The sequence below is a fragment of the Rhineura floridana genome, chromosome 6, assembly GCF_030035675.1.
Source record: "Rhineura floridana isolate rRhiFlo1 chromosome 6, rRhiFlo1.hap2, whole genome shotgun sequence".
NCBI lineage: Eukaryota > Metazoa > Chordata > Lepidosauria > Squamata > Rhineuridae > Rhineura > Rhineura floridana.
In genome coordinates this window covers 54,389,828-54,414,515 of record NC_084485.1, presented here as the reverse complement: position 1 = coordinate 54,414,515, position 24,688 = coordinate 54,389,828, and the positions used below count along the sequence as shown (strand labels likewise).

Sequence of the window (24,688 nt, the reverse complement as noted above, 5' to 3'; positions counted from 1 at the left end):
TCAGAGCAACCAAGGCCAATTCAGTCCCATAACCAGGCCTGAACCCAGACTGGAATGGGTCAAGAGGTTGCCCAGTCAGCCTCACAGCACGTCTTTCACCACTTGCGCTCTAGCCATCATCCAGCTCATTTCATTGCCCTTAGATTCCTGGTGTACCATTGTGCAAACCAGGCTCCACAATGCCGGAGAAGGTGCCCAGGGGCAGCCATGTCAACAGCCCAACGCACCTCACTGTTCCACAGCATGACAAGGGCTTCAACAGGGTCACCTGCTCTATCTACTGGGAACTCCCCCAGAGCATTCAGGAATTAGAGTAGAGACACATCCAGTGCATCTCCACCTCTCTTGTCTGAAAACAGGGACACCTGACGCTAGTCAAACCCTGCCCTTTTTACCGTAAAACTTGATGGGATCAGCTTAAGTGCATTTTTAAAATTCATTTTAAGGAAGTTTTGCAACTGATTGGCAGATCAACCCATTTCCCCTTCAGGTGTGGCCAATGGAAATGCAAGCTGTAGGAGACTAGTGTGTTCACAGCCTGGGAGAACGATAAGCCAGCCAAGGTCAGGGCTACTAGACTTCCATGTGAGGAACTGGGCAAGGTTCCTGGTAGTGGGCCTGAGGCTAGAAGTCACAAGTCTGTGAAACTTGAGGCAGGATCCTCATAGCTGATGTCCTCTGAGCCCAGTCCCCTTCAGGAGTCAAGCACCTTCCCCTGTACCTGCCCAACAGCACAAGGAGCAAACTATGAAAAAGGCCATAGAAAGAAAGAGGCATGCTCACTTTCAGTCCAAGAGGTTGGCCCTTTAAGTATTCGCACTTCTCGGAGGCAGGGGAAGCAAGATGGAGCTTTGGAAGGGGAGACTGGATGGAGGGACTCATAACTAGGGGTGAAGCAGGAATCTGTTTTAAAAATATTTATTTATGGAATTCGGTGGTTCTGACCCATTCAAGCTTTTCCCACATCAATCATCTTGCACTGAGTGTTCACTTATGTCCAAGCCACTCGTGTATTGTTGTTGTTTTTTAAGACCAAAAAATCATATGCAAAAGTATACACAAGAAAATATGTATACTATATTTATAATACATATAACAGTTAAGTTACACACAGTGCTTTAATTCTGCAGCATTATTTTATGTATTAATACAGAAATAGTTTTATACAGTTACATGGATTGCTGTGTGTATCTGTTTATGTGCTGCTTACTTTAGGAGACCTGGAGTGTATATGTGTATAATACTATACCTCTGCAAATGTGTACGATGTGTATCCTGTAAATAATAATGCATACAATATGCAACAATTGTTCATATTTTTAACAGAACCGTTAAACAAAACTCATTGAGATCAATAAGCAAAGTGGAAATAAAAAAATGTCTGTATGAATATGGTCAACATCAAAATTTTGAGAAAATTCCATCCTTGTTCATAAAAGGGCAAGTCCACATCCAGCCTTTGTTGGAGCAAGTTTCTCCCTTGGAGCTTTGCATACATGGTGCTGCAACACTGGCTACCTGGTCTTGTGTGTTCCTGCTGTGGAGGGGATAGAACAGAGTGCCCCAAACCGCATGCCCCTGTCCATTTTTCTGCATAATCCTGCCTTATTTCTTGACCACAGTAAAGGGATGATAAAGAGACACATAGCAACTGGCTTTTATGTATGCGATACATATAATTTATCCATGTGTACGCTGTTTGTACATTTAAATTGTTTTCATTGTATTTTTTAAAATTCTTTGTAAGCTGCCCTGGGTTTGAACTTGTCTGAATATGCCTTGGAATCTCAACAGTAAACAAGCACCTTAATGTAACTATTACAAGGATACGAATCAGCTGGGCAGTAATTTCAGTGTGTTATATCTAAATGCTATCCCCATCATCCTGCCCTATTGTACTTACTAGATTCTGGGCACTTGGATCATCCACTTCATATTGGGTGAATAAACACGGTGTGTGTTGAACCAGCTGGCTAATTTTGGCCACTCTTCTGCTGAACGCCCATAGATGGAGAGCCGTGGCTCTGCATACTGGTACTTAGCATCCTCTAGGTCAGAGCCAACCTCCTGGGAAATAAAAGGGAAAGGGATAACTTCTCCCTGATCTGCTCCCAGGAACTGGCCTCATCCTCAGACTACCAGCCACGCAGACACAAACACTTGCATACCATAGGCTCTAACCTTGATGATGGTGGCAAAGTATTCGCCATTGATGGCGTTTTCAGTCTTGAGGTAGAGATCACGCAGCTCACTGGCACCCACTGGGTTATACTTGGCATTGAACTTGTCAAAGCGCTGGAAGGTCTGCCGGCCCTGTGACACGAAGGAGGAAGTGTCATGGCTAGGGGTACAGAGCAAAGAACATTTGCTGAACATAGAGACTGGTAGAGGGATTGGCCACAGACAGTCATGAGACTCCCAAAGAAGGGCTGAGAACATGGGGAGGGGAAGGAGGTCTCCTGTATTGGAAAGGAACAGCAGGACTCACTGCATGCACATCAAGTGAGTCCACAGTCAGGTCATAGGGGTGAAGCTTGAGCTGCTCAAAGAGCTGTTTGAGTGTCAACGTCTTGTCCTTGGATTTGTACACCACCCTTTCAGAATCTTCATGGTAAGACTTCTTAATGAATCGCAGCAAGTGCTTCTGATTCATGCAAGCTGCAGCATGGATGTGCGTATCTACCTGTTAGAGAAGACAAGAGGTGGTGATGATTCCAGAAGACTCCCTCCCCAGGAACCCACCACAGCAATTGTATTGGAGGAGGCACTGATGAGGAAGACCTTGAGATCTGTGCTAAGAAGCTGTTCAGAAACAATGCGACTTTGATCAGACTAAAATATGAAAACAAAGCAATTTGGTACTTTGCATCACACATTCTTTTTTGAAAAAGATTCGGAAGAATTTGGAATTTTTATATTGGCCATGCTGACTATGGCTGATAGAAGTTGCAGTCCAAAATATCCAGAGGGCACCGGGCTGGAGAAGGCTTACTCCATATAAGCAGTTGCTTAAGGTATGTTTCCTAAAAATCATGCAGAGCCCTAGAATGAAGTTAATTAAAGGTGTTTTGTAGGTACAAAATAATCCAGTCAATGTTACAACTAGATGAGTGCATAACAATGTGGACCTCATAGTGAGAGTCAAGAACAGTACAAAGGACAGCTTAAAATGTTAGGTTCAAATTAGGAATCTTGACAGCTGTATCAGCCAACCATACCCACTGTACAAAATGCATTACAAAATGTTCTCATGGATGAAGCTCTGATATTCTTAAGAGGTTGGGGGGGGCAGGGGGAGGCAGCAGGATTCATAACTCTAATCCTGATTCATAGGTTCTACTCATTTTCAATATAGCCACTCTCAGTTTCTTTTTCTTTCCTGAACTTCACTCCTCTGCTCTCCCACACATACCCATGGGGGCTTGTAACTGGAGATATCCTTCAACTTCTCATCCATTCCCCAAGACCCTCCCCAAATATGTATTTCTAAATAATGATGATGATGATTAATGTTTTTTACATTTATTGCTCAGACCCCTGCTGTGATGCCATGATGTCAGTTTTGTGTAGCTCTCAAAGCCACTCCCACCCCATTTCTCCATTTACTTTTTTATATTAGAAAATTAAAAACTTAAAACTTAAAAACTTAATTTAAAAGCTTTTTAAAAAATGTTTTTAAAGATGTTGTGTTTTAATGTATTTGTGTTTTTATGATGTTTTAAAGTGTTTTTAGTGCTTTTGTTGCTGCCCTGTGCTCCTGCTGGGAGGAAGGGCAGGATATAAATCAAATAATAAAATAAATAAATACTTTAAAAAAATTACTGACTGCTCCCATAGGCCCCTGTTGTGATGCTATGGTGCCAAATGCCTTTTGTGACCCACCAACTTGACCATTTAAACAGATACAGATTGTTAACTTATAAAAATATTTTTACTGACTGCTTCCATAGGTATCCACTGTGATGCCAAAAGGTTTTTGTGGTTCCCAAGACCCCCCAAATTTGACCATTTCTATTATTTTAACCAAGATAACTTTTTTTATTGAGCACTCCTATGGGCTCCCTGCTTTGATTTTTCTGACAGCCCCAAGATCCCCCAAATTTGTCCTTTGAAAAAAGGTGACCACACCCACTTTTAGACTTGGGCCACACCCACATCCACATGTTTCCCCTGGAGAGTTGACCATGAGTCAATGCAACCTTCACCTTAAGATGGCAACTTACCTAGGACAGATCCCTCACCTTACGACAATTATAGAAGTCCCTATGGGGGTTGTTCTTCACCTCTTTCATCTCTTCCATCTCATTCAGCATTTCATGCACACTAAACTTGGAGGAGAGGAACCGAAGGCGTCGGTGTGTGTAGGTTTTACTGCAATAGTCAAAGGAAAGAATATTGTTTCAAATAAGCTTCCTACAAAATAAGCAAGAGAGCCCAGGTTCACCTGCTTGCCAACATAGCCAGTGTTTGCCAGCCAGAAGTATCCATGCTGCTGTTACGTGGCAGCTTGATAAAGGTCACATTCAAGAGTGACTGAGCAGAGAGAGTAGAATTCATTGCAATATATGTATTGCCTTGGAATGGTTCAGCTTTTACTGTTTTTGTATGCAGGGCCAACACTACTAACACAGAACAGCAACCACCTAATGTAGCAGACCTTGGCTTTCAATAAAGTGAAGCACATTGGTAGTTAATTTATTATGATATTTTTAATTGCAGAGTGGATGTCCTTTGGATTTTCTGCCTGAGGTTCCAAAATCTCTTGGGCTGGCCCTGTTGATATGCAAATGGGCCATACTACTGGTAGGGCTCCCTAGGACACTTACACAGGCCCCTGAGCTATAAGGGCCAGCAGGAAGTTCATGTCATCAAGGAAGACATCCCGATTAGGGTAGGACAGGTCCTTGGGCTCACCCCTGGCAGAGGCTGCTTTGTCAACATAGACATACACCACACCTTCATTCATTTCCACATGGTAGCCCAGATTCTCAGGGAAATTGTCAGACCGGAAAGGATCTTCATCTTTCTTTACAGGTGAAGTGAACGCTAAAATCAAGAGAAGGAACATTCTAGTGATGGGCAAGGCAAGAAAAAGACTTGGAGTCTATACCCTATTTTCCTAAAACCTGTCGATTTGTGAGAATTAAATTCTGCCCCTGTAAGAAACGGTTAGAAGACAACTGGACTGAGGAGGGCAGAACTGAGACTGGCTGAAAGAGAGAATGCTACCACTCTCTCCCCCCACCCCCACTCCATACAGTTGCTTTCAAATAAGAACTTTTGCTAAGATTTGTGTCTTTATTCTGTCTAACTGTGGCTCCTTGACTGCATGAGTACCCTTTAACAAGATGCTACCTCTTTTAACATAATCCTAAAATCCAATTTATTCTTATTGACCAATGACTAGCTCAGGTATGGTTTAGTTATTGGTTGCATATGTTGTTTTGTTTTGTGTGTGTAGTGAAAAAGATTCCTAGAAATGTGGAATTTCTGCCTCATTCTCAAAAGTCCTGTCCATGATAATCCAGAATGTTGGAGAGAGAAGATTCATAGACTCTAGCTCTGGAAGATGATAGGTGCCTAGACTTTTCATTCCTTACACCAGGGGGTAGCCAACATGGTGCCCTCCAGATGTTGCTGGACTACAACTCCCATCATCTTTCCCCATTGGCCATGCTAGCTGGGGCTAATGGGAGATGATTAGCTGAGGCTAATGGGATATTAGGCCTTATGGCTGGCTATCCCTGCCTTATGCCATGAACCCATTTAATTTGCAGTCTCCTTTTCTGCTTGTATACAGAAGAAACAGATGTGGTGGAAATCTAGCCCAGAGGATTAACGTGTGATTCAGATGCAGATTAAGAGAAGGACTTTAGCATGTTTTTCATGAGGTAGGTCACAGGTTTAATCCCAGCACTCTCCAGTTAAAACAGGATCATATGGCTGGTGATGTGAAGGACCTACCTAAGGAGACACAGTGAGAACCTACCGTTCCTTTTGGAAAGGCACTGCCAGTCAGAGTAGACAATAGTGGGCTAAATGATATGTTATAAGGGAGTTTCCTATATTCTATCCTATTACGGACAAGCCTCATTCTGTGTGATAGAAGCAGGGGCACTCCATTTAGGTCAGCCTTCACTTTGTAACAAGGGAAATCATAGAGATGAGATTGAGGAGGGTGGGCTAGGTGAGCCATAAAAGCCAAGGCCAAAAGAACACTTCAGACCAAAAGGCACAGGAAATATACCCCTAAGACCAAGGGTATGTGTCATTTAGGCTCACTGATTATCTTTCTATGGAGAATATACACTGTAAAGTCAAGTATGAATTGGCAGGAGGTGCTGTTTTTGTCACTAAAAAAGATAACTGGTCAAATAAGAATGTAAGCAAAGGTAGAGTGGAATGCCAAACTTCTACAACCCCATCTGAAAAGCTCCTCTCCTCAAGTCTTTGTCAAGGCCTGGCTCTCACTGGTCCTGGCAGAAAGCTGTACTAGCTTCCAAGTCAAGAAGGCCCATAGCTCTGTGGCAGAGCATCTGCTTTGCATGTAGAAGGTCCCAAGTTCCATCGCTGGCATCTCCAGGCAAGGCTGGGAGAGACTCCTATCTGAAACCCTGGAGAGCTACTGCCAGTCAGCATAGACTACACTGAGCTCGATGGACCATTGCTCTGATTCGGTATAAAGCAGCTTCCTATGTTCCTGTGTTCTGTATCCTCAGCACCCAATCTCTGCACAGACAGGTTGTTTTACTAAAGCCACTAATGCATGCCCACGCAGCATCCTCAGTTCCCCTGACACCTGCTTTTTCCCTCTGGAATACACCCACAGATGGGACAGGCTGGGCTTCCAGACTGCACAGCCTGCCTGTTTAATTACCTGGCAGCAGATCATCATTGGGCTTCCACACCTCACCCTCAATGGTGCGTAGGAACTGGGAGGGCGTTTTGGGGAAATGCTGCAAAGATTTCTGCATATACTTCTCTCGGATACAGAGGGCACGGTACAGACCTCTGCAGACCAGCTCAAAGTCCTCCACTCTCACCTGTGGGTGCATTTGTTAAAATTCCTAGCACTGATAAAAAGGACATAAATATATGTATGCATGCAAAAATACATGCACTGAAAATGACAAGAAGACATTATTAGCAGGGGTGAGGAACACTTTTCAGCCCAAGAGTCACATTTCCTTCTGGGCAGCCTTCTGGAGACCACATGCCAGTGGTCAGCAAGACCAGAGGCAAGTGAATGTAAACATTACCTTTGTACATTAAGCTGCTTTCTACACACACCCCTCTCTAGCCTCCATCCAGGCACGCCAGAAGCATTATCAGTGTTCAACCCATGCAAAAACAATCATGGAGGATGTGAACCAAGGCCAGTGAGGTTGTGTGTCTGGGGAGAGTCCCAAGGGCCAGACAGAGGCAGGGAGGGTCATATTTGGCCCCAGGGGCTGAGGTTCCCCACCCTTCCACCATAGGCTTCTTCTCCAGAGTGCTGTCCTAGCATTCTGGGGGAGTGGGAGGAACAGCAACAGTGATTAGAATTAAGCAGGTCCAACATCAGCACATGGCAATTATTACAACCCCCATATCCCTGGCAGGGCTGACTGCTCTGACACCTGCCTGTTGTAATCCCCCCTGTTTAGGAGCATTGAGCTCTGGTGGATGCTATTTAGTTGGCATCTGCCATTTTACTTTTCCCACAATGCTCTGAACCATCACAACACCTGGGGCATTGTAGGGAAAACCAAATAGCAGGCACTGAGAGGTTGTCACTCACAGAAACTTTTCTGCTCCTTAAAGAAGAAAGAAATGTCCACTGTTTTGCAATGCTACAAAGTAAGCCCTTCCCTAGGAGGGAGCGCACAAAATGAACTTTGCCAAACTTTGCTCAAAGATGGAGGCATCCTAGGGATGAAGCCTAGAGGAAGAAAGGTTGCTCAAGTGAAGGGGAGAGTATAGAACATACTACAACAGCTGCAGCACCCATCTCTTCCAATAACCCACCGAAGCCGGCAATGAAAGGCGATCAGGGATATAGCACGATCCAGCTGCTGAAGCTATTTTGAGCACCAGGATGGTCACACTTCAGTTTCATCAATATCCCTTGACCCAGGAAATCCACACCAGGATTTGATTTATTTCTCTGCAAGTTCAAGTTAGGTCATTCTCAAATGCAGACACAGCCATTGACCAATAAAGCTAGGGTTAGCTATAGGAAAGCCATTGTAGTTCTTCTCTCCCCATTGCATTTCTGGGCTGTGTCCCTTGGAATTTAAATGTAGGATGGTTTCAGGGGGTGGCAAGTTGGAAAGAGCAGTAAGTCTTTTCTACATGGTCAAGTTTTATGCCCAATAAATATGCCTTTGCTGCCCATCTGCAACACGCAATCAAGGTACTCTGTAACCACTGTTCTTGATCATAGCCATTCTGTGGAATTTTTGTGTGTGAGGGCTTTGAGGGAAAGGGTAATTCTTTTAAGGCCCTTTACTCCTCCAGGCAAATGCTTCCTGGGTGGGATCACTCATCCAGATAGGTTTTTTTTTTAAGCCAGGCTGGTTCTACCATTAGGCAGAATGTATCAGCTGCCTCACATGCTGAGGCATGGAGAGCAGATAGGCCTATGTGAGGCACATGACCAACCCTGAGCCTCCTACTCAGCTAGCCTGGTGCCCTCAGGTGTGGTGGAGGACTCTATCCCATTGCCAGTGTTGAAGTAAGAGCCAACCACAAGTTTGGTCAGTTTTTGTACATGGAATAGGGGAGGCCCCATCTTGTTCTTTGGCCCAGGCAGCAAAATGTCTTGGACCAGCCCTGAAAAGAAGCAGCGGCTACACTTCCTCCCCATTTACAAAGTGCAGATGGGATACTGCATTATTGTCACTGAAAACTCACTAGTGGGGGTACCATGTCTGGGTGAGAAGGAAGAAGTGACAATAGAATAGACTCAACCCTGATAGGAGATGACTTGGCACTTCAGTCTACTGACCCCTGCAGCATAGTCCCCTGTGATCTGGACACGCTGGAATTTGGGAACAGCTTGATACAGAGCATTGGTGGAGATGACCTCATCTAGGGTGGACAGTTTGGTTAAAGACTTTTCTATCGTAGGAACAAGCAGTGCTATGGTCTTCAGTCGCAAGAGCCTCTTCTTCCTATGATGGATAAAGAATAAGAGAAGGAAAGCAACTCATTTCACATAGTATGGTCTATGCAGCAATAATCTGTATTGAACAGTCAGTTCATCATACACTACCCATGCCTATTTTTTTTTTGTCTCTGGTTACATTTAAAGTCTGACATTTCAGTTAGATTGACAGATATATAATGATCTTGGAGGGGTAGCAGAGGAATATTAATTGCATCTGTATACAAATGTCTATATATTTCTGGGGGCCTTTTCAGCAGTGGCACCCTGCCTGTGGTATACCCTTTTCCTTGAAGTCTGGCTGGAGCCTGCTGTGCCAATTTTGTGGCACCAGCTGAAGATAGTTCTCTTCCTCCAATTCCAAAAGCCTTTGAATAGGCTTTTTGAATAATTGGGAGAGAGATGATAGATGGATGTGTTATTGTAGTGATCTGCCCAAGGATCACATATGATGAGGGTGGAATATAAATTTTATAAAAAATATTCAGATCTAGCAACTTTCTGGCTTGGTTTGCACCTCCTGCTCTGAACTGACTAGCTTCTCTAAATTTGCATTCTGTATCCAAACCCAAAGATATTTCGGACTTCCCGGAAGTGAGTGCCCAGCTGGTGGTTGTCTCTGAGAGATCTCTGCCTCAGAGGAAGCTTTTTTCAGTTTAAAAGCCAGCCAAGAGGAAACTTTGACTGGCTTAAATGTTCTCCAAGGTATAGGTGAACCGATCAGATTTTCCACAGGACTTCGTTGAGCTGTCGGCTGCTGGAATTGATCAGGAATTCCCTGAGATAAGAAGGCATACCGATCGGCTGAAGACGGAGTCAGGACTTCCAACAAGCTGTACTGAAAAAAAGTGAAGCGTTTTTTCTTCTTCTTAAAAACGTTCTTAACCAGCGAGCCTCCTTCTGTCTAAATCTTATCATTTGGCTTAAATTACTGCAATAAAAGGGATTTGTTTACGAATCAGCAACTGAGAAATCTGGGTGAGTCATACTTTTTCTCTTTTAAATATAATTAAGGAAGAAAGAAAATGTAAACAATTTATATATATATATTTTTACGACAAAAAGCTGGCCTGAATTTGGAGTTTTAAAGATTAAAAACGGATGAGAGGTAATTATTATTTGATGGAAATATATTTTGGACTATTTTTCTCCTTGGATTATTTCTTTTTGGACGAATCTGCTGTTCGTATATGTTACTAATCGCTTGGTGTTGTGAACCAGAATTGTTTTGCATTCCTGGACGTAGATAAGAACTGTGCTGGCCGGACTATAATAACAGGCCTGGAATATTAACTCTTTTGTTGGTGGAGGGAAAAAAAAGAAATAGACTGCCTCTAGGTTTTGGAACAGTGGTTAATATCAGAAATTAAAGGCTTCTTTTGAGAATGACAACTAGAAAAGCAGCTAAGGCTCAGGAGCGAAGAGGTTCAATTGATCCACAGGAAGGGGTTATACCCCCAGATATGTTTCAAAAAATAATGGAAGGGATTAGTGATATAAAACAGGAAATGAAAACTGAATTGACAGATATAAAAGACTATATTAAAACACAAGTGGATGAGATTAAAGGGACAATTGGGCAAATAAAGGAGGATGCAAAAAATACTAAAGAAAAGGTACAAATCTTGGAGAATAGAACAGATATATTAAATCTGGAATTAGAAAAAAATTTGGACTACATGGCTGTGATTGAATTAAGAAATAAAGAACATTGTTTGAGATTCCGTGCAATCCCTGAGGAAACAGGTGAAGACATCAGAGATAAAATTGTTAATGCTTTAGTAAAATTTCTGGATTTGAATGAAGATCGGATGAAATTTGAAATAGATAAAGTTTATAGAATTAATTCCAGATATGCAACAATGAAAAAAATTCCAAGAGATGTGCTTGTTCACTTTATAAAAAAGACGACCAGAGATATGGTATTACAACAACACTTCAACAATACCTTTAAAATTGATGGTAAGGAAATACTGGTGATGAAAGAAATTCCTATTAGACTTTTACGTAAGAGAAAAGAATATGCTTTCTTTACAGAAAAACTTAAGCAATGCAAAATTCAATTTAGATGGGATGTTCCAGAAGGAGTGATTTTTACATTCAGACAACAGAAATATCGATTGAATACTGTTCAAAAAGCAAGGGATTTCTTGAGAAAAGCTTCAAAAGACATGGAAGAAGATAAACTCAAAGATATGGATATAATTCCTGGGAAACAAAGTCAACAGGAACATGCAGAGGAGGGGAAGGAAGATGATGGATTAAAGGGAGCATCAGGTACATTTTAAAATACACGCTTAAAGATGGATTACAAATATCTAACTTGGAATATAAATGGAGCCAACACGGCGCAGAAGAGAAATAAAGTGTTTCATTATTTGAAAAAATTAAAATTGGATATAATTTGTTTACAAGAAACTCATATTAAGAAGAAAGATTCCAAATATTTGATTTGTAAAAATTTGGGTGAAGAATTTATTTCGGCTGGATCAAAAAAAAAATGGAGTTGTTCTTTACATTAACCCACAATTGCTTCCTAAATTGATATTACTGGATGATAGTGGTAGATTTGTGGGGGGTTGAAATTACTTTACAGGGCATAAAAATTTTGATAGTGGGTATTTATGCCCCCAATGAAGATAAAACAAGGTTTTACACAGGACTTATGGAAAAATTGTCAGAGTTTTCATATGATCATTGGTGTGTCATGGGTGATTGGAATGGGGTAATCTCACCAAAAATTGATAGACTTTCTGAAAAAAATATTAAAGAGACACAGGGTAAATTACCGAAGATTTGCTTTGAACTGATGGAAAAATTAGAATTGGTGGATACCTGGAGATATATAAATGATAACGCAAAGGAATTTACTTATTTTTCAGAAAGACATAAAACATTCTCGAGGATTGATATGATTTGGATGTCTAAAAATCTAGTGAAAGATATTTTTAAAATGGATATATTACCAAAAACTTTTTCGGACCACAATCCTGTGATATTAACTTTAAAAAAAAAAAATCTTGGATTTAGATGGAGACTAAATGAATCTTTATTACAGAATGACAAAGTAGTACAAGAATGTAAGAAGAAATTAAAAGAGTTTTTTGAATATAATTTACATAAAGGAACAAATGAAAATATTGTTTGGGATACAAGTAAGGCATTTATGAGGGGATATTTTATTAAATGTAACTCTGAATTAAAAAAAAGAAACAACAGAAAATGCAATTAATTTTGGAAGAAATAAAACAAAAAGAGGAAGAATTGAAAAAGAATCCAACTAAAGTTTCTATTGTAAATCAAATTAAAATGTTACAGAATCAAGTATCAATGCTGACAGTTAGAGAAATTGAAAGGAAACTAAATTTTGCTAAACAAAGGACTTTTGTATTTGCAAATAAACCGGGGAAATGGTTAGCATATAAATTAAGAAAAGAACGTCAAAAAATATTATTTTAAAGATACAAGAAGGAGATGAGATGCTGACAGATAATGTAAAAATCAAAAAGATTTTTCATCAATATTATTCAACATTGTACAAGTGTCAGGAAATCCCATCTGAAAAAATAGAAGAGTATATATCTAAACAGAATTTGCCTAAAATTACAGACTTTCAGAGACAAGCTATTAATGGCCCTATCACGTCAAGAGAGATATCTGAAGCTATAAATAAAATTAAATCAGGAAAGGCGCCAGGACCAGATGGGTTATCTGCAATGTACTATAAATGTTTGGAGGAAGAACTCTTGCTACCTTTACAGTATACAATGAATTCTATTTTGCAAGAGGGAAAGATACCGGATAGTTGGAAAAATGCTAACATAACATTAATACCTAAAGAGGAGCAAGATTTAACTAAAACAAAAAATTATCGGCCGATATCTCTATTGAATAATGACTATAAAATTTTTACAATGATCTTGGCAGAAAGAATGAAAATAATATTGCAACAATTTATCCAGGAAGATCAATTGGGGGTTTTACCTAAAAGACAATTACGTGACAACGTCAGGAATGTCTTGAATATGTTGGAATATTTAGAACAACGAAATGATAAACAAGCAGCTTTGATTTTCTTAGATGCTGAGAAAGCATTTGATAATTTGAATTGGAAATTTATGTTTCAGGTTTTGGAGCAAATGGATTTTGGAGACAATTTTATAAAATGGATTAGATCGATTTATACATCTCAGAAGGCTCAGATAATTGTTAATGGAGATTTAACGGATTCATGTGAAATACAAAAGGGTACAAGACAGGGATGTCCATTATCTCCCCTTCTATTTATTCTGGTCTTAGAAGTGCTGCTTAGAGATATAAGGCAAGATAAAAGGATTTTGGGATTAAAGATAAAAAAAGAATATAAACTGAGAGCATTTGCTGATGATTTGATAATTGTATTAGAAAACCCTTTGGAAGGAATTAATATATTGATGGACAAATTAAAAGAATTTGGACCGTTAGCAGGATTTAAGATCAACAATCAAAAAACAAAGATGTTGGTGAAAAATTTAACTTTAAGGGAACAGAAAGAGTTAATGGACAAGACAGATTTTACAATAGAGAAAAAGTTGAAATATTTAGGTATCATTATGACAAATAAAAATTCAAAGTTGTTTCATAATAATTATGAAAAATTATGGACAGAGATTAAGAAATATCTGTTAAGATGGGATAAACAACAATTGTCATTAATGGGTAGAATATCTGTGATAAAAATGAATGTATTACCGAGAATGATGTTTTTGTTTCAAACAATACCTGTAATATCCTCTGATTTACCTTTTAAACAATGGCAAAAAGATATCTCTAAATTTGTATGGCAAGGAAAAAAACCAAGAGTTAAATTTAAATTACTACAAAACGCCAAAGAAAGAAGAGGACTGGGATTACCAAATCTGAGACTTTATTTTGCTGCCTGCTGTTTAGTCTGGATAAAGGAATGGATTTTATTGAGGAATAAAAGACTATTGGATTTGGAGGGCCATAACCTGAAGTGGGGATGGCATGGATATCTATGGTATGACAAAGTAAAAGTAAATGTAGACTTTAATAATCATTTTATAAGACGTCCTCTGTTGAAAATATGGAATAGATATAAACCAAGGTTCTATTCGAAAATACCATTATGTGTCTCAAGTCAAGAAGCATTTTACAGAAGAGAAATGGCTGGAAAAGAGAAATGGTTAACTTATCAAGAACTATTAGAAAATGTACATGGAGAATATATAATGAAAGAGAGAGAATAACTGATAAAGGAAGGATATAGTTCTCAATAGTTTGCCTATTTACAATTGTTAGAAAGATATAAAATGGACAAGAAAATGTATGGGTTTGAAATAAGTAAATCTGATTTTGAAATAGGTTTGTGTACAAATGATGAAAATATAATTGCGAAAATGTATAAACTCTTACTGAAAATGGATATGGAAGAAGAACAAGTAAAAGAGTGTATGGTAAAGTGGGCAAAAAATTTTGGTTATAACATACAAATGGATCAATGGGAAAATATGTGGAATAAAGGCTTGAGATTTACATTATGCTATAATCTTAAAGAAAATTTCTATAAAATGATGTACCGTTGGTACATGACTCCAGAAAAGTTGTCAAAAATGTATAGTAATGTTTCTAATGTTTGTTGGAAATGTAAACAACAAGAAGGATCATTTTATCATATGTGGTGGCTGTGTAAAAAGGCAAAATCATTTTGGGCACAGATAGGTAGGATGATGCAAAAAATTCTAAAGATAAATATTCAGTCAAAACCAGAATTTTTTTTATTGGGTTTTATGGATAAACAAATAGAAAAGAAATATGGAAGAATAATATTATATATGATTACGGCAGCAAGATTATTATATGCACAAAAGTGGAAAATGGAATCAACAACAACGGAAGAATGGCTATTGAAATTAATGGACTTAGTAGAGATGGATAAATTGACATGTCTACTTAGAGAAAAATCGACAGACACATTTCTTAAGGAATGGAAGCCTCTCTTAGACTTTTTGTTGAAAGATCAAAATAAAATGATGATATTGGGATTTGACGATTAACTAAGATAGCCTATGGAGAAAAGTGATCATGTATGTATATATTAAGGGACAGGTTTGATGTATATTTTAAATGCCGCCCGACAAGATCGGCCACACAGGGCCTTCTCTCAATCCCGCCAACAAAAACAGCCAGATTGGCGGGTACAAGAGAGAGGGCATTCTCAGTGGCGGCCCCCACTCTTTGGAACTCCCTCCCACAAGATCTCCGGCATGCCTCTTCCCTAAATGTATTTCGGAAAGCCTTAAAGACCAGGCTTTTTCAGCAGGCCTTCGGGGTATCTGGGGAGGGTTAATCGATATAATTGTAATGCCTCCTACCCAGTTTTAATATTGTTGTTGCAGATCTATTGTTTTTATTGTATTACTGTATTTTATTAATTGTATTTTAATAATTTTGTAAGTCGCCTAGAGTGGCCATTGGCCAGATAGGCGACGAAGAAATTAAATTTATTATTATTATTATTATTATTATTATTATTATTATTATTATTATTATATACTTATAGCTGATCTGCGACAAATCAGAAGTCAACTATTTTATTTTTATTTTTTTTTGTATTGTTATGTTTTTTACTTTGTTTTGTTTGTCTTTTGAAAAATTTGAATAAAAATTATTAAAAAAAAAAAACCCAAAGATATTTCCATGAGGAAGCAGAGCATACAAATTCTGGGGCTGGAATAAGCAGCAGAGGAATAGGACCAAAGTCCTCACTGCTCAGGTAGTATGGACAATAGGCACAATTATGGAAATCTGTGGAAATCTAAGGATAAATAAACTGCTGGTATAGCACAGTGGGGATGAGAGCCTGCCTGGGAGTCCAGAGTCTGTGAGTTCAAATACCTGCTCATGTCTCCTGGGTGTAAAGGGCCAGCTAAAGATCACCCCCACAGTGAGTGGCTCAGGGGTTATGTGCCCTGCCACCTGTGGGCAAGCTGCACAGTCCCAAGTAGCCCAGTTGCCCCCAGCTGGCAGTTGCGGACAAGGAAGGGGCTGGCTTGTGCAGCTGTGGCAAGCTGAGCAGGCCCTCGCCAGCTGGGGAGGACTAGCCTCAGAGGGAGGCAATGGTAAACCCCCTCTGAATACTGCTTACCATGAAATCCCTATTCATAGGGTAGCCATAAGTCAGGATCAACTTGAAGGCAGTCCATTTCCATTTTCAAGGATAATAAGAATGTGCTTTCAAACTTGCTTGTAGTGGAAAACTACCTATCTGCTATCTTTGTTATCACATGGAAATAGTCCATTCCTCCATGGAAAGGCAATATGGCTGGGAATATATCTGCTGAAAGCTGTTCAGTGATTAGAAATGTAGGGCAAAAGCAACTGTTTCAATAATGCCAGCCAACTTATTTGAGGAATGTTTTATATCCACCTTAGTATTGCAAATCTGTGTGAGCAAATGGTTTTGGTTTATGCTGGTCTCTGAGATACTGAATTCCTTGATCTTCACTGGTGAAATTATTAGGTGCTAGAACAGACTGGATGCTTTGGGCTGGTGGCTGATCCAACATGAATTAGTTATATTGCAGTTTCCTATACATGCAAGACTTCCTAAGTTCAGAAGTGAGCTCTTTCCAAGTTCTTAGTCAACTTTCCTCAGTGTGAGTACAAGTACACCTGAAGCATTGTGATGCTTCAGATGTATTATGATCAACATGGGTCTGGGGTGAGGCCTCTCTCAGCCACACTTATCATGCTATCTGTCCAATCTTTCATGGAACCTCCTTTCCCACCCAAATATCCCCACACACACACACAATTCTCACTGTTTCTGAGTATCAGTTGGGCTGTCCTCCTGCTTGATCATGTGTTGTTGCATTTCATGGTGTGATATGGGGCAGACATCTTCCACATCAAAGGGAGAGATTTCATGCCGCCCCCCTTCATTCTTCACTTCTGAGGCAAAGACCTTCTCTGCAAAGGAGCGCATGGCATCATCTGTTTCTGTTGAGAGAATGCAGCAGATCATTGGCCAGCCACTGTGGGAAGATGAATCAATTGTATGACTCAGAATGTCAGCCCTGTGTGCGTTCAGAGGAGACCTCAGTCCCTCATGTTCTTTGCACACATTACAGAGAACTGTAGGACTAAAACAATGTTTCACATCTGCTATGGAGATTCACCTGCACCACAACCATGGGTGCAACTTGACAGTTATAGGGGAGAATGCAGCAACAGGGCTAGAGCATGGAAATGAGAAGCTTATTTATAGTGTGTCATACAACTGATCCATCTACCTTGGTATAGTCTACTTTGACTGTCAATGACTCTCCAGGATTTTTGTTGTTATGTGCCTTCAAGTCGATTACGACTTATGGTGACCCTATGAATCAGCAACCTCCAATAACATCTTTTATAAACCACCCTGTTCAGGTCTTGTAAGTTCAAGTCTGTGGCTTCCTTTATGGAATCAATCCATCTCTTGTTTGGTCTTTCTCTTGTTCTACTCCTGTATGTTTTTCCCCAGGGTTTTAGGCAGATTTTTTTCTTAGTACTTCTACGGACAACCTTTTTACATAGAGATGCCAGGGATTCAACCTAGGAAATTGAGCAAAATAGAACAACAGTGACAAACAATGGATGCATCCGATGCGTATATATGCCATGGAGGTGAACATCGATAAGCATCCCTTAATGCCTGCTCATTGCTCTAGATTCTGGAAGGCTGGAGTCTGCATTTCTCCACATTCTGGAAAAGTTTGTGCCTCTCAACACTGAGTAGGATCTCATAAGGATAGTGAAAGTGAAGCTGAATTGAAGCTGATAGGCTTGGCTTTCCCAACCAATAAGTGCAAATTATATCACCATAGGAGGTGCAACTGCTAGGATGCATCAATTTGACCTAAGCTATCAGCTTTACCATTGGCTAGATTCCAACCTAATGAGAAACCAGGTGAACTAGACAAAAGTGTCTTACCGTATTGTCCTTCCTCATTGTAGTCTTAGCCCATTTCTGAGGAATTCAGAGCCTGGAGACCACCTTTCTGTCACTAAACAGTGTGTGCAGGAAAGTACAACAGTCACAGATGTTTCTGCTTAAAGACCTCACAGTGCCTGTTATGAAGAGCTCATATATAACTTTGGTGTCAGACCTCCAAAAGGCAGGCTCTGATCTTTCAAATGGCCTGAGGCTACTACATGATGATTCTTGTTGCAGCCATATGGTGTATTAGGCACAGGCACATGAAAGGAGAGGTTATATAAATCTGAGCAGCACTACAGGTTATTCTGACTATGGGTTGGTGTGGCATTTGTAAGGATAGTCACTGCTGCTCAGGTGGCAACAAAGAAGCCTCCAGCATAGGGTACTACTTACAGATGTATTGTCTAATTCTACGCATGTCTGTTCATGGGTAAAAGTCATAATTGAGTTATATGGGCACCTTTTCCCAAGTAAATGTGGACAGAATTCCTGCCTTAGGGTCATACAAAGGTTGCCCCTTTCTCTCCTATGCTGTCCCCATATGTCCCCTAAATCTGTTCTTGAGGTTCCCCCGACCCTCTAGAGCAGATGTGAGGAGGGCGTGGGGGCAGGTAGGGAGAGGGAGGGGAAGTTCCATTGTGCAAACCAAAATCCTTCCGCTAACATAACTGCTTCATTAGATACTGCCCATTAAATTTATATAGCAAAATGTTTGGATGATCAGGGACTATCTTGTTCTTGCTACTGAGAAAATGCTTGGCTTTAAGAATTTAACAGCTCAATCACTGCAATATGTACATACAAGGCTATCCAGGAGGGCACCTGCTGTCTGGAGAGAGCTTCTGTGTGCTAGCACTGCTTTAATGGTGGACATTGCAGAAGCAGGGAAGTGATATGGTTCAGCAGGAGGTATGCAAGTGGAATAAGCAAGATGGACATAGGATGGCATGACAATGGGATGGGAATGCGGGAGGCCATGCTAATGGCAAGTTCATGCAGTGCCACTTTCCAGACAGACAATGTGCATGGGGGAATGAGCAGGGAATGGAGTCCACACTCACACCAGATTAAAAGGCTGAGCATAAGGGGTCACTCTACTTTGAGCTTCTAGTCCTACTTAGAGACATTTTCTCTTTGTTGTCAAAGCAGCCACAAATCCACATCTCAATTCCACCAGAACAGGGAGGTAACGTGGTTCCCAGCAAAGCCCCTTGCACACAGGGGCTGCTGGGCAATGTGATTCATGCTCAGCTGCACACCCAGCAGTAGCCAGCAGCCCAAAAGAACAGCCATTTTTCAGCAGGGCAAGCTATGCTAATCCCCAGCCTTCAGGCTGAAGTGCAGTCATCTACCAGGAGCTTGAAGAGTAGAGAACCTTACAGTCAAATTTAAAAATCAAGAGAAAGTGGACCCACTACCAAGTAACTTTAATCACTCACTCATGTTCCTTCTTTCATAAGAACATAGGATCACACTAGTGGCCCATCTAGTCCAGCATCCTATTCTCACAGTGGCCAACTGGTTGCCCATGGGAAGCCCGCAAGAAGAACCTGAGCACAAGAGTCCTCTTGCCTCCTGCAGTTTCTAGCGACTGGTATTCAGAAGCAAACCGCCTCTGATGATGGAAGCAGAACATAATCATCATGGCTAGTAGCCACTGACAGACTTTCCCTTCATTAATTTGTCCAATCCTCTTTTACAGCCATCCAAGTTGGTGGACATCACTGTCTCCTGTGGAAGTGAATTCCATAGTTTAACTATATGCTGTGTGAAGAAGGACTTTCTTTTGTCTGTTCTGAATCCTCCAACTTTCAGCTTCATTGGATGTCCACAAATTCTAGTGTTATGAGAGGGATAAAAACTTTTCTCTATCCGCTTTCTCCATGCCATGCATAATTTTATACACTTCTATCATGTCACTAGTTGCTTCCAAAGCAGCATGAATGGTTTTTCTGGCTGCATTTTGAAGCGCTCTGAACTCAGTTGGAAACACCTCCCTTCCCCACTGCTGATTTCAGATCTTTCAGGACTGCCCACAAGAAGTGTTGGGCCAATCACTGTCTCCGCCTGAGCCTACAGCAAAGTGTTTCCATTGGCCACATCTGGAGGGGCAACAGGTTGATCTACCAATCAGGTTTTTTTTTTAATGCACTCAGGCTGATCTGATCAGGTTTTAGAGTAAAAAGGGGTGGTGTTTGACAAGCTTCATGTGCCTGTTTTCAGAAAACTGGAACTGTCACAACAGTAAATGTGTCTCTACCCTGACTCACCTTTTCTCTAAACTAAAAAGTCCCAAATGCTGAAACCTTTCCTCATAGGGGAGTCACTCCATCCCCTGGATAATTTTGGCTGCCATTTTCCCAGTAGGTAGGGTGCAGTTGAGGGTCCAAGTTTACAGCAAGAGGTTAATACCAGAGTAAAAAAATTGGGTGGAGAGAACTGAACTCTAGCATTCATTGTTAGTATTGCAATTCAAATGAAGATCTCTGAACCAGCTCTGAAGGGTACCTCGGAACTGATTCAGTAAGACAGAGCTGGGGAACCCATAGTTCTCCAGATCTGAAAACACCAACTCCCATCAGCCCCAGTCAGCACAGCCAATAGTCAGGAATGGTGTGAGTTGTAGTCTAGCAACAACTGGAGGACCAAAGACCAGCCATCCCTGCAGTGAAGCTGTATAGGACTGCTACCCACTACGGAGTAATAAAGTAAACTCAAGGTGGTTGTTTTGAAGATATGAAAGTCTGCCTTAGTCTCTTAGTGTCAAAGAGACCTCTACAAGATCAGGCAGAAAATTCCCAAGCTGAAAGTAAATCTGCAAGTCCTTCATTCTGACACAGGCTCTTTGATGAAAGTAGCTATTCCAAGACCAGTCAACTGCAAGTGGCTTGAGAACTGTGGGTTTAGTACCATCCCCATCCACTGATAATTTGAAAGGTGGCTTCCTTATAAATGCATTCTTTGATCTGAAGTTCAGGAAAAGTTCCCTGAAAAGGTAGGCTTGATGCAGCACTGAAATGTCTTGAGAAACATTTCATCCAGACTCATGAGAACAGCATGAGTCAGCAACAACAGATCCTGGCAATGGCTGCTGAGAAACAGACAGTTGCTGAGCTGCTGTGATCATTTCTCATTTGCGTATTTTAATGATCAACTGCTTGACAAAGCAGCAGGCGGCACAAGGAAGGCCTAGGAATACTCACGTTTCTCCACTGCTGTTTGAGATTAAAATAAAATAAAATACATGTGATCAGCTGACAGTGTGTAGCACCTGATAAAGGTTTTACCTGTTGTCCACATTTATACAGAGAAAAGAATAGTTATATATTTTAAAGGGCAAATGTTTGCAGAATTTTTGCCTGTATACCCTACATACCTTAGTGGTCTATGAACAGCTCTACAATGAGAAAGAAGAACAGTTAAGAAAGCTGTTAGGGGCTGCTTGCCCAGACTTCCTGATATGCTGAATGCAGCAGTCCTTTTAACCCTGCCTCAGAATCTGAGATTTACATCTCCAGTATCCCTTTCCATACGTTAATTTGGATACAAGTGGAAAGGACTGACCAGGGCTATGCCTCCTAGCCTTGGCCTCAATCTCCACATGTTCCAAAGTACTTTTTCCCCAGACTGTGCATGTATACGGCATATGGGCATTTGTATACATGATCTGGAACTCTTGCCTGCAGATGTAAACTCTTCTTACTATTCTGCTACCAACAGCAGAACTACTATTGCTAGCAGAATAGCCATATATTCTAACGAGGGTTGATTCAGGTCTTTTACAAAAGGACAAAAAGAAGCAGAGTTCCCACCTCTTTGGACATTAGCATTAGTGAATTGCATTGCTTCTAATGATACTTGAATAAGCCATTAGAAGTCACTGGTACCCTTCAATGTATCCTGTACCTGGCAAACACCCATGTTGGTTTGTATAATTTTATCCTACCTCCCATGAATTTTTAACACTGAGGGTGGAGGGAACTAAATTCTGCTGAAGTGAATGGTCTCACCCAATTTCACCTCTGTGGCATAAAAGACACTCATCTAACAGTATCTCCAGATTACCCATTTTGGACAGCTTAATGGCTTGAGCTCTCACTCGTACCACCTTCTGTGTCTCCACAACCTAAAAAGCTTTGTGAACTCATCCCTAAGAGTCTAGTCACTGGCACTTGTCTCATTCTATAAGAAGGCCTGGCTTTATCCCAGGCTCCAAACTTGCCTAATGTTATGTGGGAGTGGGGGTTTAGACCTACCTGGAACTTTCACCTGCGGCATTTTTCCTACTATCTCACAAGAGTCCTGAGAAACCAACTGTGGGGCGGGCGAGTGGAAGAATGAAGCTGCACAAGCACCCAACGTTCATTTTACTATTTATCTCTCCTCTTGTAACCCAACTCTACTTCTCTAAAAGGAGTGGAGGAATAAGCAACAGACTATTTAAAGCTGCAGCCAGGCACAGTCCTGGTTGTAACAGGTGAAGCTGCAGGCTTGGGGGTTAACTCTGTTAGTCCCGAGATGCACGGCCAGTAAATTTGTGAGCCTTGGGATCCCCACACATGAGGGAATATTGCCAGGATCATGGCCAGGACTTAGTGCTTTTGATTGGGCCACAGGGGGCACTTCTCACTGACTCTTGGAGGTCAGATTAACATAGCTCATTTCACTGAATAAGATATTCTGACTTTGCACCACAGCCCGTTGGGATATGTTGTACACGGGACTCTGTGACTGTCTATGGCATCCTTTCAAACAGTTTTTTTTTACCTCTTCCAATTTTGTATCAGGTCAGACTAGTGGTGGGAACTCTGCTGCCTTGGAGGAAGTGTGTATGACAAAAATAAGCAATATTTAATCCAGTAATATATACCAAATACATTGAGTGTTTATTTGAAACATTATAGCATGCCTCTCCCAAAAGCTCAGAATGAGTTACAAAACCACAAAACAAAACAGTAACACCCCCCCAAAAAACCCTCAAACTAAAGTGCAGCAAATCTTAATGTTCAGAAGTTTTCCTAAATCAATTATCCTTGCACAGTTGCCAAACTCCCAGGGGTAAACTGCGCAATAACACCTCCTGAAGGAGGGTTATCCACAATTGTGGGACTATGATAGAAACGGCTCTGCTGCCAGCCACAGACGATTACAGAGCCAGGACCCTAAAATATAGGCAGGGCTTTAAAGGTCAAAAGTAGCAATTGGAACTGGCAGCTGTTAAATGGAATAGACTAAGATGGACAACCCTGAGAATATTTTTTATTTGCAAAAATAAAAAAAATTAGAGAGGAAGCTCAGAGCAAATCAGTTCTCTCTCAGGAATGATGTATGTTTATTGTTAAGTGCATTTCAGGAATGCCCAGCCCCACCCCTCTGTAAATTAGAGTGATGAAAATGGTAATTCTTGCCTGTGCTGCCACAGTAATGTATGCAGTGCTGTAGTGGTAAATTCTGAAGTGCAGGAGCCCATCATGAGATGCCCCATAGTCTTGTCCCCATAGTCACATCCCTTCTAAAACTGGAACAATAAAAATGAAGTGTTGCCCAATTGAGACATTTGGGCTTTAATAGCAAGTCAGCTTTTCTCTGATCTTCCCTATACATATTTTAATATTCAGCCACATGAGGAGTTGTTTGCTCATTGTTTTGTGGTTTATTTATTTTGTTTGATCATAATAAAGATATTTTAGAATCATTCAAAATAAAAGCGGCAGTTTAGTCCTTAGCCAATGTAACTTACCTCCTTCTCTGCTTAGCTTATAGGGTGGGTTTCACTTTGCATGCAGAGGACTGGCAAACAGTGCCCCAGGAGATGATATCATCATTCCCACTATGAAATAAGTGGTGGCACTTCATCCCTGCTCCACTACACCATTGAATCCATTATAATCATTCTCTCAGGTATTTAATGAGACAGAAATGTTCACTATATGATGTGCATTACCAATCTGTTGTAATAGGCACTGCACAGAATATGGCACAGAGGATTTTGCCCCAAAGAGCTTACAGTGTAAATCAGGTTTCCACTCTTCTGACCTATCAAGCTGAACATAGTTTACCAGTTATGTCTTGGGGACTGTCAGTTGCTTAAAAAACTCCTTGTTTTTTAGTTTTTCCAAGAAGGTAGCAAAACTAGCAGGGTTATCAAACCCTCAGTGAATTACTATACATGGCTGGTAAACTGTGCTGTGCTTGGCAGGTCACAAGTTGTGCATGCCCGGTGTAAACGCAAAGGAAGGGGGAAGGAGAGATGCTGCTCAGCACATTTGACAGATGAAGATTTAAGACTTTTTCTTTTTAGAAAGTTCAAAACAGATTTTTAGACCAATATCTAGAGATGAATTCCCACCTGATAACTAGAATTACTGGCTTTGGAAGCATATCCTGCTATGATGTGCCCAGGAGACTGTTTTTTCATGCCACCCAACCAGCAGTTTCATGTTGTTGTCATCATGATCTTAATTCACAAGGCCTCAGTGATTTATAATATTTTTATTTGTTTTCATAGAGGATCTGCAGAACTGACTTTACTTCTTGCTGTAGGAAAGATCTGTCAAACT

General features: G+C 40.7%; 1 protein-coding gene across 3 annotated transcripts in view; it reads right to left on the bottom strand.

The window, feature by feature from the left end:
* Nucleotides 1-22,500, bottom strand: part of AMPD1 (adenosine monophosphate deaminase 1) — a 29,301-nt gene extending 6,801 nt beyond the window's left edge. Inside the window, exons 1-10 of one of the 3 annotated variants that reach the window (XM_061631930.1) lie at nt 22,385-22,484; nt 18,123-18,195; nt 16,972-17,149; nt 8,990-9,155; nt 6,878-7,043; nt 4,827-5,046; nt 4,242-4,371; nt 2,489-2,683; nt 2,182-2,313; nt 1,904-2,067 (exon numbers count right to left, since the gene is read on the bottom strand). In XM_061631930.1, coding sequence (XP_061487914.1) covers nt 1,904-2,067; nt 2,182-2,313; nt 2,489-2,683; nt 4,242-4,371; nt 4,827-5,046; nt 6,878-7,043; nt 8,990-9,155; nt 16,972-17,135 — 1,337 coding nt within the window. In that variant the 5' untranslated portion in view covers nt 17,136-17,149; nt 18,123-18,195; nt 22,385-22,484. Of the gene's footprint in view, nt 1-1,903; nt 2,068-2,181; nt 2,314-2,488; nt 2,684-4,241; nt 4,372-4,826; nt 5,047-6,877; nt 7,044-8,989; nt 9,156-16,971; nt 17,150-17,442; nt 17,738-18,122; nt 18,196-22,384 lie in introns of those variants that run through there. The other 2 variants (XM_061631929.1, XM_061631931.1) reach the window with 2 other exon arrangements.
* Between the last annotated feature and the right edge of the window lie 2,188 nt (nt 22,501-24,688).